This window comes from Anabrus simplex, chromosome 2 (assembly GCF_040414725.1).
Source record: "Anabrus simplex isolate iqAnaSimp1 chromosome 2, ASM4041472v1, whole genome shotgun sequence".
NCBI classification, from domain to species: domain Eukaryota; kingdom Metazoa; phylum Arthropoda; class Insecta; order Orthoptera; family Tettigoniidae; genus Anabrus; species Anabrus simplex.
Genome location: NC_090266.1, coordinates 378,332,779 through 378,353,340, shown reverse-complemented (window position 1 = coordinate 378,353,340; position 20,562 = coordinate 378,332,779). Strand labels below are relative to the sequence as shown.

Genomic DNA, 20,562 nt, shown 5'->3' with positions numbered 1-20,562 from the left:
TTGGGTTCGCTCAGGTGATTTTGTGGTAACTCCCTCTCAACAACGGTGCTCGTAACTTTAGATTCCATCGCTGGGTGCCTAGATAAACTGTCTGTTCCTATGTTCATCAGTCCTGGGACATTGCACACATCAAAGTCAAATTCTGCAATTAACAGACCCCATTGCAATTTGGATTTTGAGCCAGAGACAGAGTTCAACCATTTCAGAGCTGTGTTATTGGTGTAGATCTGGAACTTCCTACCCTCCAGATAGCCTCTGAATTTGCCCATGGCCCACACCACGGCTAAGGCTTCCTTTTCAGCAGTGCATTAGCATTGTTCGGTGGGAGATAGCTTTCTGCTGGTGTACTCAATGATGTCCCTTCTGCCGTCGCTCCTCTCCTGGAATAATTCTGCTCCAAGGCTGGAGTCGCTGGCGTCAGTTTGCAAGCACGTCTTTCGTTGAGGGTCGGGATGAGCTAGACCGGGAATGTTGCATATCGCAGCCTTAATGCCTTGGACCTCTTCCTTGCTAGTCCATCGGAAAGGGCGGTTGTTATGGAGTAGATCTGTGAGTGGTTTTGCCTTCTCTTCAAAGTGTGGCATAAAGCTGCTATACCATCCACACAAGCCAAGGAAATGACGTACTTGTCACTTGGTTCGGAGGCATTCAGCTTTATCGATAGCTAGATTCTTCTCTGGTTGCTTTTCTAACCCTTCAGATTTTAGGACATGGCCAAGATATTCTATGCAGGACAGGGCGAAGTGGCACTTCTCCAGTTGGCAAGTCAGTCCATGAGTTTTCAGTCTTTCCAGCACTTTCTTCAGATGTACAAGGTGTTCTTGAAAATTCTTGCTGTGAACTGAAATGTCGTTGAGATTCATCTGGCAGAAATCCCCAACATATCATGACAATACCTTAGGTATGCATCAGTCGCATGAAGGTTGTAGGAGCATTCTTCAATCCAACAGGCATTACTATAAACTGGTACAATCCTCTCGGTGTCATAAAGGCGGTCAGTGGTCTTAGAACTTTCCTCCACCCCCACTTGCCAGTATCCGGAGTTGAGATCCAGCGTGCTGAAAATCCTAGACGCACTTACTTGTTTCAGTGACTGACGAATTACATTTGAGGGGGGGGGGGGTCTTGTACGCGAGATTTACTTTTTTCATTTTCTTTGTCCCAAAAGCCAGGTGGGGGTCTAATATGCAAGGGGATCTAATACATGAGTAAATATAGTAACTGAAAAGAGCAGGGAATATAGGAAGAATATACTGTAGTAATGACTTTCATAGACTTCGCAATAAACAAAAATATGATAAGATCCACCTTTTCAATACTATATATCAGGTGAAAGTTTCTACATTTCTGTTAAATCATCAGGTTTATGAACTTTTGGTACTGGTTTCGACAAAACTATATGTCATCATCAGCCTAGGACAAATTATACAATGACAACACAATACATTAATCATGACTCTGATAGTAATATCATAATAGTAATTTAAGAAATATACATGTTAAAACTAAAATAATATTTAGATATATAAGCTGATAGTCATTAATATAATAGTGGTCATTTTTTATAAGGTGTACACCTTAGTAATTATAATTAACAAGAATGACATGTTAAAAGAAAATTCGGTTTTTATACTATATATTTGTAGTAAAATATAGTTATCAGCTTTTGATCTGTCGTATTTTTATCTGTTGAACAATCTGGTTCACTTTTAAGAAGGCATTATAGCCATGTTTGACATGCTAAAAGAAGTAAACAAACACTTAGTCATAAGTTGTTCCATATGAGTATATACACAATAGAATGTAAAGAATATTCTAATAGGGCTTCAACTTGGACTTAACAGATGAAAATTTTTAGTACAATGTCCAATGTAACCAAAACAGATGAATTAAGTTTACATATCACTGCAGGTTGATATTGACAAGCAAAGTGTTCATTGGAAAGTTCTTTATATTGGCTTGTCCCCTTATATGTTTGTTTATATCGTATTAAGAAGTGGGTTGAACACTGTAAAATAACCAAGGTTCCTGTTGAAATGATGCTTGAAAGAAGGATCTTATGAAGCAAGTTGTAAGTACAGAGGTTGATCTAGAAAGGTCCTGAACCAAGACGGAATCTCAGGTGCCAAGTTGATAGCAGATGTATCGGGGAGTGCCTTAGAAAAGACATACAACAACAGCATAGAACAAAAGTTTGGGAAAGCATAACACACAGGGACATAGGCAAAGAACTAATAACAATGATAAAAGCAATATATGATAACTGTTGCAGCTGTGTGAAGACAACAGTGGATAGAACAGAATGGTTGGAAACTGACATAAGGCTAAAACAAGAGGGTGTGGTGTCACCTTTACTGTTATAATGGTGATGGATGACATTGTAAATGCAACAAGGCAGGATTATGGGGGGGAAAGAATGAATGTAATGTTGTTTGCAGATGATAATGTGATCTGGGGAGAAGATGAGGATGAAGTAAAACAGATGAATGTACTGAATGGAAGGATTGAACAATGGGGATTGAGAATCTACGAGAAGAAGAGCAAGACAATGGTCGTGAGTAAAGGAAGTAAAAGACTGAAAAGGTGTTATCAAAATTGGAGACAAGGAACTGGAAATAGCTGAACACTTCAAATACTTGCGAAGTGAACTCACAATATCGAAGACTGGATACCAAAATTAATATAAGGATACAACTGGGGAGTGCCTTTTACCACCAGGTATCGAGATTATTATGGGATAAAAATGTGCCAATGACGGATAATGAAGTAATGTACAAGGGATATTACTTACCTATAATAGCATATGCAGTATAATAGCATATGCAGTATAATAGCATATGCAAAGACTCGGAGAGATGAGAGTAGTGTACAGGCAGCTGAAAATGAAATTCCTTAAGAGTATGATACAGAAGAGAGAAGGGATAGAGTGAGAAATTAAGACATATGAAAATAGCTAGATGTGCAAAATCTAACTGACAAACTGGAACAGAACAGACTGAGGTGATTTGGACATGTCAAACAGATGAAATAAGAAAGACTGCCAAGAACTGGAAAGACAGATGTGAGAGGAGAGGATGGAGAAGACCAAGATTACAATGGCTGAACTCTGTGAAGAACAGCACAGGACAACAGAAGCTGGACTGGAACACAGTGTTGGATAAGAAATAGTGGAGAGACAGAGCGAAGTGGAGAGGAACCATATTTTTCACCAGCCAGTGTCAACCACAAAAGGGGAAATGATGATGGTGATGATGATGGCGACGATGATGATGAGTGATATGAATTGCAACCTCCATTGGTGTTCATTACTTCAATCATCCACCAAGGTAAAGCGGCCTCCATACTTCGGGGAAAGTTCTTTGCTGTTCAAAACAAAATTCCATTTCTAGATATGTGGTGTCAGATATAGTCTGATGTTGTGCATGAAAAGCTTCATCTTGCCCTAGACGTGTAGAATAGGGTTACAGTATGAGCCTTGAGAAGGACAATCAGTAAAGCTCTATGGGTACCATTTCACTTGGTAATTCTGTTCATTAAAGTAGACCAGGAAAAGAAGTCTTTCAAGATCATCTGTCCGCACTGTAAGTCATATATAAAGATGTAATCTGTGGTGGGATGGAGAACTGGAACTAAGCATTGTGTGTTGTGAAAGTAATTATTGAGTTTGGAAATGTAAATTACTATTTACCCTTTATTTGAAAATCATTGATTATAGTGTTTCTTAATATGTGTACCATTTTATTTTTGGACAGAATGAACATTGCAAGATGCAAGAAGTATTTTGGAGTGAGTTTTGTTTTCAAATTTTATTAAACTAAAAAAAATGTAATTTAGGGAAACCTCAAGAATGGGACTTAAGAACTTTATTTTTAACATTGCAAGAGTGCAATCTGTATATCAAGAATTGTAATTTTGTAACGTTTAAGGTGCTTTAATTTTGAGGCATCCTATACTGCACGTGCGGTTACCACTGTTGAAACAGGTGTTGCAATAGGAATATTCGAGAAATTGCTGACTATCTTAATATGACCATATATGGTCATGCAATTGGATTGGCCAAAATAACACTTACCAATTGGCGAAAAAAAAAAAACCGGGAATCTAGTGGAATTTGTATCTTATTGGTTGTTTCTGAACGGGCCATTTCCGGTCTTCTGCTCGCTTTGCGAGTGTGATGCGAGTTATTGGCATCATATTCTATCCAACCATCCTGGCGAGCATTTGCGCTCAGGGACTAGTTCCCCTCGGGAACTCCAGCTTTTATTGGTAAGTGCTATTTCTATGCTTCTCCTACTGTGTTTGATTGCATTTAATTCCTTCTGTGTTTTGGTATTTTCGTGTTTAATGTAATTTTCAGTGGTTTAAATTCAAGGTGTTTGAGTTGATTTGCCCTAGATTCCCGTTGTCTTTAATTTCAATTCTTTCACCTGCATTTGTTATCAGCAACACATTGTACTTTTGCATAATTCTAGGATGTTAAACCTTGTGTTTTACTAAGTTACTCAAGTTATCTTGATTATGTCTTGATTTCAGTTTCGTGGATCTGTATCTTTTGTTAAACTCTATTTAAACATCCTTGGTTTTAATATGTTAAGTATCTGCTAATCTGCAATTCTTTTGTTTCTTTTGAAGTTGTATTTTGTTAATTTTAATAATATTATGAGTTTCGTGGTGGATGATCTTGAACGTTTTCTTTCCCATAACATCATACCTTCCTGCGGACCTCAATAGGGCTCCTGCACGTCCCACACTCCTGTCCGTAGTGATCGTTTATTAGGCCTGTAAGTTTTCCTTTGTATTTTTCCGTTGTATTTCCATGTTTTGTTGTGTAACACAAAAGAACAAGGGCATCTCCATACACCGCCATCTTCAAATATATAGGCTCTCTTCATCAATCTTAGTTCTTCTACATCCATTTCTTCTCAGTCCCCGACACGTACATTTCTGCTTCTGAGCTTCACCAGGAAGGCGGCATAAACACTAATTGATTGGCCATCTTGTTAATCTTAATGTGGAAAGTGCAGGATAGGATGAAATCAGGGTAAATATAGACAAAAGAAAGAAACATAAGACAATGATCAGCACAGGCAGTGAATTGTACTATCTGTGTAGTTCTACCAAATCACCTATTTAATGGACATGGAGGAAAAGAGGTTTCTCCCCAAAATGTTACATGAAGCAACTGGCCACTGTGCAATAGCAGTCTGAAGGTGTGGCCACAGCCAAGTCCATTTTCTTGTAAAGCAGTTAATTTCATCACGGAGTATTTCAAAGAGAATCAATTATACTGATGAGATGGAGATGGCAAAAGGATGATACAGTTGTGTGAATAGAAGTTCCAGAGAAACATTGACATTCCTCATTTAAATTTACCAATGAGATGAAGTTGGATTGCTGTCCATCTGTCTCTCATATTCTGCAACTCCACAGATAAAATCATCAACCAACAACTGCTACCTAAATCCAGGTTCTCATCTCCATCCAATATTAAAATCAATTGGATTATCATAATTCTCACCATAAGAGCAAAGTAAATTGGTGAGCCAACAGCTGACCAGGAGATGGACATAATAAAATTTATGTTTAACTGTCACTGGTACAACAACATACAAATTTCGTACCCAGTGATTTCTCACTTCAGAAGAGACAAGGTTCCTCTGCGATATCATACAAAGCAAGATATTTTAACAGATTATACAGAAAAACAGCGAGCCCTTATTCGTAGTTTAAAACTGGAGGATAACATTGTTGATAACATAAAACAATACCAACCTATCTTGAGGAAATATAATCATATTTTGAGAGCTGTAAAAATGGGAAAATACTCCAGCCAAAAAATCACCCCACCAAGGCTGTAATCCACACATTCTCACAAGAAGTACACACGTTGCTAACTGAACATATGCTTCCTCTCTCATGCAAAGGCTGGAAAATAAGGCTTCACACACGCCTTGGTCAAACTTTTTGTACAAGGATACTGGAAGCTGAAAAAAGAACACAAAAAAATCCATTACATACCATGTAATATAACTAGGGCCTACAATAAAAAATAACAAAATTTACAGATGCAACAAAACCTAGTAAGTAATAAGTAAAGCACATAAAATTTATAGCTTTGAACTAAGAAACAGGGAAATATCCCATGAAATACCTGAAAAAAAAGGACAGTAAATGCAATAACTAAGGTTTCATATTTATATGACATATTAACAGGGTGGATGAGAAGTCACCATAACTGTATGCAGTAATAGACCTCTATGCCATGCAACAACAGTCATGCCACAGGAGCACTGAGAATGTGGTGTTGAATGGTTCTTTGTTCAGTTGGAGAGATACCAAAGAAGATAGAAGCAGTTACTCCGTTGAAGAGCAATTGGTGGCAAGTGTATGGGTGCACAAGAGACTGTACAATGGCCTGTATTGTAAGTGCATTTTGGAAAATTTCTAAATAGACTCCTGTATGGAAAACAACACTACTGGATTAACAGAAGCATGCATTCCTCCTTGGCTCAGTTAAAGATAGGCTGCAAAGTGACGAAAGTAATCACACTCTGAAACGTGAAGCGTTATGTCCCTCCCGTGAACATTTCCCCATTAAGTCAAAGAGTGAACAAGCAGCAGAGCTTGGGATACCACGATCAACATGAGATATTAAATGAGAAAAAGACCTGCATCTGAAGCTGTTTTGCCTGAAGTTCACCAATGAATTGTCAGCGCTGACTTTGATAAACAATCTGTAGCATACCATAAATTGTGCGACACTTTACAGCATGAAAACACCCGCTCGAAAATTCTCTTCAGTGATGAGTGTGCCATCTAACACAGTTCCCGTAACAGAAAAGTGATGTTCTGAACAGAAGAAAATCCTCATTCCACAATTGAACTGGAACATAATCCATCCCAGTTGAGTCCTGCAAACACTAGTGTCTGTGTTGTATCATACAGTGATCATGTTAATGTTTGTGCCTGAAAAAGAACATTTGCGGAACGCATTGCTTCTCTTATTTAATCAAATGAAAAAGGCTGTGGAAAGTCATCGTTTGCTGGTAGACACATATGGTGAACACGCTCCACTGATCAGAACATGAGAGACATGGTTTCGACAAATTAAACGTGGTGATTTCAATGTGAAAGACAGTGCGCACTCTGGTAACTGCAGGAGTTATTGGATGATGACAAGCAGTTTTTCCAGCATGGTATTCACAACTTACCTGAAAGATTGGCGAAGTGTGTAGAATCCAATGGCCAATATTTTGAATGAACAAAAAATGAATTTTCCTTGAAAATTACGTGTTTTCTTTACCACAAAAAATGGTAAAAACTTATGCATACACCTGGTAGTTTGTGTTTTGAGCAGCAAGGAGTTTATGCAGATCCAATAGATGTACATGGTGTATCAGAACTATAACGCCAAAAAATCAGGGATGCTCTCTGTGTTATGTTAAGAACAATGGTGCAATCGAACTGGCAGAGAAAAATTTTCTTTTCAAGAAAATGAGGTTACTTTGTTACTCTTCCAAGCGCACGATTAAAAGTGATGAACTCAACATATTTGCTATGCCAGAGCACAAGCCGCTGCTGTGCTTCAAGGAAGATATAATATTTTTTTAATTTTTTAAAGTTGCTTTACGTTGCACCGACTCAGATAGGTCTTACGGCGACGACGGGACAGGAAAGGACTAGGAGTGGAAAGGAAGCGGCCATGGCCTTAATTAAGGCCTGATGTGAAAATGGGAAACCACGGAAAACCATCTTCAGGGCTGCAGACAGTGGGGATCGAACCTGCTATCTCCCGAATACTGGATACTGCCCGCACTTAAGTGCGACAGCTATCGAGGTCGGTCTTCAGGAAAGAGAAGAGGATGGAGGGGAAGTGGGGTGTATGATGGAGACAGAGATAATGTTCCACGTGTATGCTGAAGTTTCCTTGTTCGACTCGCACAGAATTGTCCTTGTCCCTTACAGGCAATATCTGCAGTTCATTTATTAAATAGCCTTAATTGCACACACAGCACAAATACATAATGTAATTAACACATACTTGTCAGTCAAGAAATACACCACATCGTTCCTCCTCTCGTCTGTTGTTCGCAGTAATGTTCTTTATTATATAACAAGCTCGAAGATGCAATGCTGTCACCCCACGATTGTGTATCCCTTCACTCACAGAATTGTAAATGGAATGAAATACTGAAGAAAGGAAACAGCAGATCCAATGGTTTGATTACAGTAGTCCTATTTTTTGCTATTTCCTTTACGTTGCACCAACACAGATAGGTCTTGTGGCGACGATGGGATAGGAAAGGCCTAGGAATGGGAAGGAAGTGGCCATGGCCTTAATTAAGGTACAGCCCCAGCATTTGCCTGGTATGAAAATGGGAAACCACAGAAAACCATCTTCAGGGCGGCCGACAGTGGGATTCAAACCCACTATCCCTCGGATGCAAGCTCACAGCTGCGTGCCCCTAACCACGTGGCCAACTTGCCCGGTTACAGTAGTTCGATATGCCCCCCACACTCCTACTTCGATGCACAGTTCACAATGATGTAGTAGATACCTTTGGATTCTATTCCGGATTTGTGGCGTTTCGTGAGTGAGCTGGAAAGCTGCCTGTATCCTAAGTACAAGTTTATCTTCTCTTTCTACGTGGTTTGGATAGTAGTCAATTTGTGCAGAACAAACTGTACACTGCCTACTGGGGCTAGAAAGCGACTATGTGAAATGAAAGAGAACTTGTTCATTGGCTCCCACTTCCCCTTCATTCCCTCCTCTGATGCACAGCAATGGCAGCAGCTGGCTCTCTGGCATAGTAAATATGGCAAATTCATCAATTTTGAATCGTGCACCCAGAGTAACAAAGTAACCTCATTTTCTCAAAAAGTAGAATTTTCTCCACCAATCCGATTGCACCATCATTCTTAACATAACACTAGAGTATCAATAATTCTTTTGCTGGTGTAGTTCTGACACACTCTGAATAAGGTGACTAAATTACGTTAGTACAATGACTTCTTGATCAAAATTGTATATGAGTAACTAGACATATTCTTTAATGATTCTCAACAGTGCAAATATAATCACACCGAGCTCGATAGCTGCAGTCGCTTAAGTGCGGCCAGAATCCAGCAATCGGGAGAAAGTGTGTTCGAGCCCCACTGTCGGCAGCCCTGAAGTTGGTTTTCTGTGGTTTCCCTTTTTCACACCAGGCAAATTCCGGGGCTGTACCTTAATTAAGGCCACGGGCGCTTCCTTCCACTTCCTAGGCCTTTCCTATCCCATCGAAACCATAAGATCTATCTGTGTCAGTGCGACGTAAAGCAAATAGCAAATATAATCATAAATGCACAGCATTGACAAGAGAAGAGAATAATAAACATCCATATAGAAAATACTCCACATTAACCTTTAATATATAAATTACTCATTTAAGTTTATCACAAAGAAACTTAAATATTGTTGGTCTTGTGGTACTCCAGGCATATTCCTTTGAAGGAAGCCATTTACTGCCATGTCCTCTGTCAGAAACCATCTGATATAAATATATATTTGTTCATACATAGATTTATTCTGTATGTGTTCATTATACCAAAGAAATAAAGGAATGATTGTATAAGCTACAATTTAGGGTGTCCCTTAAAAGGGCAAACTTTTTTTTTTTTCATTTATTGAAACGCATACCCGATTATTGTGTTTATTAGTCTATTAGTTACCCAAGTACAGAATTTCAACTGCCTACATTAATTTTAACCCGTGCCGATGGGGCCTAAAGTTTTAGAAAATAGCTGCTTAAAGGGTCTCTTAAATGTCTCAAATCAATTATTTTAGAGAAATATAAATGAAAACAGAAATTTATAAAATGCTCTTCTTGTAAGTAACAAAAAGATACAATATTTATAGTTATTCACTTGGATATTTCCAATTCAAAGTCTCCTTTTTACAGTCTGGGTAAATTTTTTCTATGTCCTTGCGCACAATGTAATAAGAACTGCTTCTGTTCTTCATCTGCAGTAATCAAACCATGAAAGTCTGTCATTAGTTTAACAGCTCTTTCACCGAACTCGATAGCTGCAGTCGCTTAAGTGCGGTCAGTATCCAGTATTCGGGAGATAGTAGGTTCGAACCCCACTGTCGGCAGCCCTGAAGATGGTTTTCCGTGGTTTCCCATTTTCACACCAGGCAAATGCTGGGGCTGTACCTTAAGTATGGCCACTGCCGCTTCCTTCCCACTCCTAGCCCTTCCCTGCCCCATCGTCGCCATAAGACCTATCTGTGTCGGTGCGACGTAAAGCAAAAAAAAAAAAGAAACACAGCTCTTTCAGCTGTGTCATTAACTGCTTTTAAGGTAGACACCTTCTTTTTAGCTTCCACAAACGCCACGTTGTCTTTCCATAAAGATACAATTTCTTCAAGGAAACCACTGTCAAGTTTCAGTCATGAAAATAAATCTTTACTCTTGACAGAAACAAAATCACTCAAAGATTTCCCTGAAACAAGATAAAAAACACTTGTAGTGCCTATAAATAAAACAAATAAGTTCTAAATTAAATACCAGATTAAGCACTACTAGTTTACTACGTACCATATAGAGAGCCAGACATCTCTTCTTTCGATGGAGCATATCTCTTTCTGGAATCACCAAAGCTTTCTTTTTGTAAGTTTTCTACAATGTTTCCTTTAGTCCGCTCATCAACTTCATTATCAAAAATTGAAAGGATGTCTATTTCCTCTGACAAGTATCACAAGTGTTGACTGAACTTGTTTAAAGCCATATTGGAAATCAACTTGTCAACTTTCTCGTAATCTTTTAAAATCTTTAAAAAACGAAAATCTTGATTCGGCGCTTTTATCGCCAAACCACATCCAAGCCAGGGCTTCACGTAAACTGCCACAATGAATAAACAAACATCTTGTAAAGCTTGTTTGTCCTTAGCGCTCATTTTAAACTGGGACTTCAGTAAACACATTTTTAAGAAGTAAATAGCTCTTGCCATCCATCGTGCTTGATGCATTGCAACAGGAGGTCTCATTTTTATTTTATTTTTAATGCCTCTACCCAAAAAAACAATAGCGAGCTCAATGAGCTCACGATAATCATCTCGTACAGTCGATTATTATTATTATTAAGCGTATGGAATTTACAGAATGGACAAGTATATACAATATTATACAGCTCATTGTAATAAAACGTCACCAATTCAATAATATTTGCCTCACAGAGATGTTGTTGGACAAAATCGGTGCACGGTTCGATGGCACTAGGTTTAATATTATTCCAGTTTTCTCTAAATGTTTTGAACAGCGGAATATCAGGACTGCTAGTGATTTGTTGGATCTTTGATTCAAACACACTTTTGAGCACCAGTTCGTAAATATGATGGTGGCAAGGAAAGAGTAACAACTCTCTTTCTAGTTTTTGCTCTAAAAGCACACAAGCTCCGTTCAAGCGTCCTGTATTAGATGCTGTTTTATCACAGCACTTTATTTGTACCTTATCATCCAGGTTCCAGTCATGAAGGGCATTTGACACTGCTTTAGCTTGCTCTTTGCCGGAAGAGTTGTCCAACTTCGGCACAGCAAGAAGTTGTTCTTCCTCGTCGTATGAAATAATAATTGGAACTTCTTACATCCAGAGCAGGTAACAATTTTCCATCCCACTAAACAGTAACTACTTCGGGCACGTTATTCTTCAAATCGGATTTAATGGATCTCGCTCTATCTTTTCTCATTTGTGTTCGAATGCGTTGAATAGAAGATTTGTTGATCGGGTAATTGTCAGAACTAAGACCAAGTGCTTCTATTAAAGACTAAATTATATAAAGAGAATCTCTGATGCTTAGTTGACATCTGTCTAAAGTTGCAACTAATTTTGATGTGATAAAATCTTTTCTTCCTCTTCTTGTCGAAGCAGCTAAAGAATTTACAGATTGAGATGTGGATGCCAGAGATTCTTCCAGGCTTTCTTCAGAGCTTGTGGATTGGTCTTCTACGTCTTCATGTGTATCAAAAGTCTGTAAAAGTTGCAGATTCCGATGAGCTCGCGGAAGGCATTTGCTTTAGTCTCTTTTTATCTTCTGCGAGTCTTCTCAGCATGGCCCTTTCTTCAATATCAGCCAACTTCTTGTCAACACCCGCTAGGCTCTCTTTGATTTTGCAAAAATATTTTATCTTCTTCGATTTTTATTCTTTCAAGAGCAATAGCATGTGCGATATCAAATAAATTATCTAATTCAAGTTGAAAGTTCTCTTCGCGGCGCCTATGTAAATCCTGAATCTTCTTGCTATTTTTTTGCAGTTCTTGCCAGACCTGATAAAGATCCACTAACTTCTCAACACAATTAGGCAGAGCTCTGGTAGGTATTCTAGCCTTTTCCCAGAATAACTGCACTCCTGAATGCCAAGATTTGCGCTTTCACTAATAATCAACTTAACCTCACGTATGTTGAAAAATAGAACTACGAGAACTTGACGATTAGATGGTAATTTTGCACCTGTTATTTGTTGATTTACTTCACCAACCAAAAAGATGCTTTTTTTTTACTGCTCCTGCCATCTTGCGTGTGTCGGCACAGGTTGCACTGTTCCAAATAAGGAAAAAAAAAAATCTTTCGGGTGTTTTAGGCCCTAATGAATAAAACAATAACTTATGCATTGCAAAATTAAAACTTTGAAAAATAAGGGATGCCCTAAGCTACATACTTTACATACAATCTTATTACGTTCAGGACATCTTGCAATGACAAGTTGGCAGAATATGCTATGACGAAATCAAGCTTGATGAAGATGATTTTTCCTAACTATTAACTCTTCAGGAAAGGAATGTAAAATTGTTCTCGTGCACTTGGCACTTTTCATCCTTCACATACTGGCCCTGCTATTTTTTTCATTCTACATATATAATCAGATGTAACTTCACAAAATAGGCTTTACACAGGGTCTATTCAAAATTTATAATGTACATTGTCACCAAAAGGAATATCAACCCAATTTTCTAATGTAAACTGGAATTATTTTGACCGCTAATTCCATCAGTTTTCTCATGGGACTAAAAGTTCTGCATTTTGTCAGAAATACAACTATTTTGGAGTGAATAACAAAATAAATCTTTCATTCAAATTACACTGACTTATGAAAGTCAGTGTAATAACAGTATGGCTCCTTCAACGAATGGCCAGTGTTGCGGTAGTAGATTTACAGGGTCCCAGGTTCGATTCCCTTTCGGGGAATTGTCAGGTTAATTCTTCTGGAATGGGGAACTTGGTGTTTGTCTTTATATACACCTCTTCTTTTCAACACAACACAATTACCAACCACTACATAAATATGCAATAGTGAATACATCCCTCCACAGAGGATTGGCATCAGGAAGGACAACTGGCCATTTGGGCCAAAATTCACACGTAGCACCAACACCAAATAATTGGGGATACGGTAAAAAAAAGTCAATAACAAGAAAGGGAAAATATCCATTTTTAGTAGCATGTAAATTTATCTGAACAAGATGCAGGAAACAGCTTGTTTATAAAGTGTAAAACCTATGGATGGAGAGTTCTAGATTATGTATGAAATGCCCACCTTCTTCCTTAAAATAGCACCGACATGTTTTTGGTATTCAGTTCACCAAATTAAATGATATGCCTTTCTTTATCATAAAAGAGAACTGGTGAGAAGCTAGTGACAATATTCCTATCAGTGACCATGCACTTTGATATAATTTTTTGAACAGACTCTGTGTAGAGCTTATATTATGAAGTTAAATAAGAATAGTTAACCAGAATGCAGAAAACAGCAGAGTCACTGTATGAAGGAGGATAAAAGATTATCAACCATTATCAGTGGTCTTATTTAAACACTTTTAAAATGCCATGTTTTTTACTCTGGATTCATCCCGTTATCTTCCCTACAGAAGGAGGACTGATCAACAGCATCACTCAAATCAGTATATCACTCAGAAAGAGAGAGAGGGGAGGAGGGGGAGGAGGAGGAGGGGGATCAATATCTGAACATGTATGATGCAAATCTTCACCTTCAACAACAATAGCAATGTTGTGTTTTTTTTTTTTTTTTTTTTTTTTTTTTTTTTTTTTTTTTTTTTTTTTTTTTTTGCTAGTTGTTTTACGTCGCACCGACACAGATAGGTCTTACGGCGACGATGGGACAGGAAAGGGCTAGGAGTGGGAAGGATTCGGCCATGGCCTTAATTAAGGTACAGCCCCAGCATTTGCCTGGTGTGAAAATGGGAAACCACGGAAAACCATTTTCAGGTGCTGCCGACAGTGGGGTTCAAACCTACTATCTCCCGAATACTGGATACTGGCCGCACTTAAGCGACTGCAGCTATCGAGCTCGGTAGCAATGTTGAAAATTTGAACCTTGACATCATGGAGAATATTACAGTTGGGCGGATCATCGACAAGAGAGACTGTTCATCATAGGCAAAGGTACTCTTCATCAACGAACACTGGATAAATATAGTACAGTGAGCACAGCATTGTAGAAGTGAACCCTTGTTTTGGGGAGGCATTACCATATGCCTCACCAGATTATTCAAGGTAACTTCAAGGCTTTACAAAACTGGGTCATTCTCCATGCTACTGGGGAACTGTATTCCCAGTACCTTCCAGAAGCATTCATTCTCAAGGACAACAACCTACATGTCCCAAGCAAACATTGATGTGTTATTTTGTGATGTCGAGATTAACCTATTGAGAGATATTTTTCTATTTGTAATCCATATCGAATATGCCTGGCATTGATAAAAACAACCTAGTTTTTGAAGCTCCATAATGATTATACACTGACTGACAGAGCAAATGCAACACCAAGAAGGAGTGGTTCGAAAGGGATGAAAGTTGGGGAAAAAACAGACGGCACGGACGAATAATTGATGTTTATTTCAAACCGATATGCAGGTTACACAATGCGCACGGCATCGACTCAGTAGGATGTAGGACCACCGCGAGCGGCGATGCATGCAGAAACACGTCGAGGTACAGAGTCAATAAGAGTGCGGATGGTGTCCTGAGGGATGGTTCTCCATTCTCTGTCAACCATTTGCCACAGTTGGTCGTCCGTACGAGGCTGGGGCAGAGTTTGCAAACGGCGTCCAATGAGATCCCACACGTGTTCGATTGGTGAGAGATCCGGAGAGTACGCTGGCCACGGAAGCATCTGTACACCTCGTAGAGCCTGTTGGGAGATGCGAGCAGTGTGTGGGCGGGCATTATCCTGCTGAAACAGAGCATTGGGCAGCCCCTGAAGGTACGGGAGTGCCACCGGCCGCAGCACATGCTGCACGTAGCGGTGGGCATTTAACGTGCCTTGAATACGCACTAGAGGTGACGTGGAATCATACGCAATAGCGCCCCAAACCATGATGCCGCGTTGTCTAGCGGTAGGGCGCTCCACAGTTACTGCCGGATTTGACCTTTCTCCACGCCAACGCCACACTCGTCTGCGGTGACTATCACTGACAGAACAGAAGCGTGACTCATCGGAGAACACGACGTTCCGCCATTCCCTCATCCAAGTCGCTCTAGCCCAGCACCATGCCAGGCGTGCACGTCTATGCTGTGGAGTCAATGGTAGTCTTCTGAGCGGACGCCGGGAGTGCAGGCCTCCTTCAACCAATCGACGGGAAATTGTTCTGGTCGATATTGGAACAGCCAGGGTGTCTTGCACATGCTGAAGAATGGCGGTTGACGTGGCGTGTGGGGCTGCCACCGCTTGGCGGCGGATGCGCCGATCCTCGCATGCTGACGTCACTCGGGCTGCGCCTGGACCCCTCGCACGTGCCACATGTCCCTGCACCAACCATCTTTGCCACAGGCGCTGCACCGTGGACACATCCCTATGGGTATCGGCTGCGATTTGACGAAGCGACCAACCTGCCCTTCTCAGCCCGATCACAATACCCCTCGTAAAGTCGTCTGTCTGCTGGAAATGCCTCCGTTGACGGCGGCCTGGCATTCTTAGCTATACACGTGTTGTGTGGCACACGATAACACGTTCTACAATGACTGTCAGCTGAGAAATCACGGTACGAAGTGGGCCATTCGCCAACGCCGTGTCCCATTTATCGTTCGCTACGTGCGCAGCACAGCGGCGCATTTCACATCATGAGCATACCTCAGTGACATCAGTCTACCCTGCAATTGGCATAAAGTTCTGACCACTCCTTCTTGGTGTTGCATTTGCTCTGTCAGTCAGTGTAGGTTCTACTAGACCTTGTAACTATACAGCATCATTTGAACACTAACTCTGGATAATGAAATAAAATGATGATTTGAAATAAATATAAATAACAAAATTGGGCGCCACCTGCAAAAAATTTACAGGAAGAATCGACTCTGTTGAACATGAATGAACTCCTCCTTCCAAGGCAACAGTCATCAGGCTGACGAGGCTCCAAACTTCTTTCATTACCTTACCTGCCACTATTTAAACCTGAAAATAAATTTGGGTAGCATGCCAGGTTTTTCGTTATTCCATGAATAAATGATATGCTATCACTTTCACTACTAGAATTTACTCCCAAAACAAAACAAAACAAAACAAAACAAAACAAAACAAAACAAAACAAAACAAAACAAAACAAAAACAAAACAAAACCCCAACAATAATCATCATATGATGAGACCAATACAAACATCCACAAACAACATCTACAAGCTAAACACTACAACCATACATAGTTCTGAAGGCCACGTTTCAAACTGATGATTTCCTACAGATAAGATGATTACCCATTCTTAACCTTATCTTACGTTAGCATAATAGCATCATCACCAGGGAATCTATTTATCCTGGGTTATAACTGTATGTTAAAACAAACCCAGTCACCTCACTATACTCTGTTAATCAAACAACTTCACCATATTTAAAAAAAAACTTCTGTGAACTAGATGGAAGACAAATTCCACGTCAAATCAATCAAAGAACGACCAAGCGCTGAACACTTGGCCTACAATTTCTCCTAGCAATAGTCAGATCTGTGAACAACACCACATTATGTCCAGATTACGCCTACGAAACATTATACACAGTGTGCACTTCCTCGGACAGGAATAATCCAGAATCTGCCTTATAAAAAACACTATGTATAATCTTCCGTTGACTGCTCACCAGGAACTAGCAATTACAGAGTATGCACTCGTACAGCAAATGCTTCATAATGGTAATAATCATCAACAGCAACCGCAATGGTCATGAACAGCAACAGTAATCTACTCGTTGCACACGCGCACATGTACATTATAACCTTTCATGCTCGAGGACGGGAAGCCAAAAATAGTAAACTGTAACCATTTCTACTCAAATTTACAACAGGGGGTTCGAAGAAATGTTGTATATACGCCTTGGCCTTACATGACGGAGATACATGAGATAGCTGTTTTCAATACGGAACAAAGATGAGAGTTATGGTTTGCATTAAGATACATGAGAATCCACTCGAAGGTGTGAAGGTTTTTTTTTTTTTGCTTTACGTCGCATCGAAGATAGGTCTTATGGCAACGATGGGAGAGGAAAGGGCTAGGACTGAGAAGGAAACGGCCGTGGCCTTAAGGTACAGGCCCAGCATTTGCCTGGCGTGAAAATGGGAAACCACGGAAAACCATCTTCAGGGCTGCCGACAGTGGGGCTCAAACCCACTATCTCCCGAATACTGGATACTGGCCGCACTTAAGCAACTGCAGCTATCGAGCTCAGTGAAGGTTCTATTAGGCACCAGTTACAGTCCATAATAATTATCAGCATGTTAATATTATCATTATGGAATTCCATGACTTATAACAATCCGAGGCCATTAGATATCCTAGTTTATATAAATGAAAACTCTTAAAATCTATTTCAATTGGAAGAATGTTCCGATTTAAGGATATCAAGTTATCGAAAAAAAATGTAATTAACAATAATAAAAGGAAATTTTACAACATGGGTGGACAAATAGTAAGTATTGAATATGATAAATGGCGTAGTTTTTACTATACATTAAAACTCTCTTGTTGGTCATTATTTTCGTCTGCTCATGTGGAGCTACAATGTGACTTTGCCGTTAACAATGATGGTAGGCCAATCTAATATTAAAGATAGATACATGCAAATGCAGCAACACCTGAATGAAGGTAGGTCAATAAACTATTGAATAAACTTGAAATAATTATTTCAGTATTGTGAAGTGGACTGTATTGCCATGAGGCTGGTTCTCTCACAGGATGCAAGAAGGGATAATATAAACAACGGTAAACTTCAGTAACTATATTAAGCATTGTAATGTGAACAATCAATACATGCTGTAGGCCTATAGGTAGTTAATACACTGGTGCAGGACTAAGCTGCACAATGCAGGGCTACGCTGCCACTAACACTCAAGTAAAAACATAATATCTCCATCCATTATGTCCAGGGCTACCTCCACTCACTCTCCCTCTCCCTCACACACCGAGCTGCCAGGGGACATCCGAAGGCCATCTGGTAGCGCCAGAGAGAAGTGCATCACACCAAAGGGAAGTGGTGCTACCTACAGGCTCCTGACATATATACATCACTCTAATATTACACATCCTCCGCCCCGTTGAACCTGTTCAAAACATAATTATATGACAATATGCACAGAGAGTTAAGGAGGAGGCAGAGGCACCAGCTTCGTGATAGCACGCCTTAAGATATTGGAATTGCATCTGACGTCGGCAACTCTTATTAAATTGTCCCTTCCTGGAAACACCTGCTCAATAATGCCCATCTTCCATTGCAAAGGTGGCAGATAATCTTCCTTCAGCAGAACAAGAGTGCCTGCTTGAAGATTCGGATGCGGCGTGGACCATTTCTTCCTCTGTTGCAGAGTGTGAAGATAATCCTTGGACCATCAACGCCACCAGTGCTGCTGCATCTGCTGAAGGTGTTGCCAGCGTGACAGTCTGTTTGGATGAGACTCAGTCATATCAGGGTCAGGAATGGACATGAGTGGAGCTCCAATGAGAAAGTGACCAGGTGTGAGAGTAGAAGGATCGCTAGGGTCATCGGATAATGCATACAATGGTCTAGAATTGAGGCAAGCTTCAATTTGCATGAGTAAGATAACCAACTCTTCGTAGGTTAAAACTGTTTGACCCACAACCCGACGGAAGTGGAACTTCATCGCTTTCACTGCGGACTCCCATATCCCGCCAAAGTGTGGTGAACGTGCCGGAATGAAGTGCCATTTGAATTTTGATGCTGCAGCATGATTGCTCATTTCCTTGTTGAATTGTTCGCCTTTCAGCATTTGCTGCAGTTCCTTATTAGCCCCAACGAATGTTGTAGAATTATCACTGTAGAGATCTTGAATATGTCCACGACGGGAAACGAATCTTCTGTGGGCTGCGATGAATGCCTGAGATGTCAAACCTGTGACAGGTTCGATATGTACAGCTCTCGTGCTGAAGCAAACGAATATCGCAACATAGCATTTGTAGATCGATTTACCTTTCCTGGATCCTATTTTAACATCAACTGGCCCTGCAAAGTCAACACCTGAGGACAGGAATGGACGAGACATCTGGATGCGAGCCTTTGGCAGTTGGCCCATGAGTTGACTTGCATTCCTTGCCTTAAGCCTAAAGCACTGCATACATTTGTGGATGACTGATCGAATGGTTTGTCTTGCTCTAGGAATCCAGTACCTAGATCGTAAGGATGTGAGCAGTAGCTGAATCTCAGCGTGGAGAAGTCTGTGGTGCTCATATTGAATGAGTAGACGAGTGAAATGGTGATTAGGAGGGAGGATTATTTGATGCTTCCTATCGTAGTCTAGGTCTGAGTTGACAAGTCTTCCTCCAACTCTCAGAATTTGTATTTCATCCAGAAAAGGGCTTAGACATAAAATCTTGCTCTTATGGGAAATAGGCTGCACCTTGCTTAAGGCTGCGATCTCACGTGGGTAGGTGACCTGCTGAATCAGTCTAATACAGGTCAGGCTTGCCTCTTCAAGCTCCGTTGAAGAGAGTGGTGTGATGTGTTTGTGTTGAGGGTTGCGGCAGTTTAGGACGAAGCGTTTGCAATAAGCAACTATTCGGACTAGTTTACTGTAAGAGGAATATCTTTCGATTACATCTTCGGAGGCTCCTGTAGTAGTTAGCAGTGAGGTGACTGGTCGTACTCCGGGCAAGTCTTGAGGAAGGTCTCTGGGAGTTGAATTTAACCAGAATTCATTCTGTTCTTCGAGCCACTTCGGGCCCTTCCACCACAATGGCGTTGACTGAAGTGCTGCGGGATCTGTGCCCCTAGAGATTAGATCTGCTGGATTGTCGTGCGTGGATACATGTCTCCAGGATTCCATGTTGGTCTGCTGCTGAATCTGAGACACTCTGTTAGCTACAAAGGTCTGACAGCGGGTGGGTGTGCCCATTATCCAGGCGAGCACAATCATAGAATCAGTGTATAAATGAATGCTATGGATGTCGAGTCCAACAACAGGAACCACCCTGTCAAATAATCTTGCGAGTAATGCTGCTCCACAGAGTTCCAGTCTGGGCAGAGTGATCCGTTTCACTGGAGCCACTCTTGATTTGGCACATAATAGTTTG

General features: G+C 40.4%; 1 protein-coding gene across 1 annotated transcript in view; it reads right to left on the bottom strand.

Moving 5' to 3' along the window:
- Positions 1-20,562, bottom strand: part of Bruce (BIR repeat containing ubiquitin-conjugating enzyme) — a 1,406,664-nt gene that overhangs the window by 853,385 nt on the left and 532,717 nt on the right. The window contains exon 28 of the mRNA XM_068225988.1: positions 5,773-5,984. Within this exon, the coding sequence (XP_068082089.1) occupies positions 5,773-5,984 (212 nt within the window). The remainder of the gene's footprint in view (positions 1-5,772; positions 5,985-20,562) is intronic.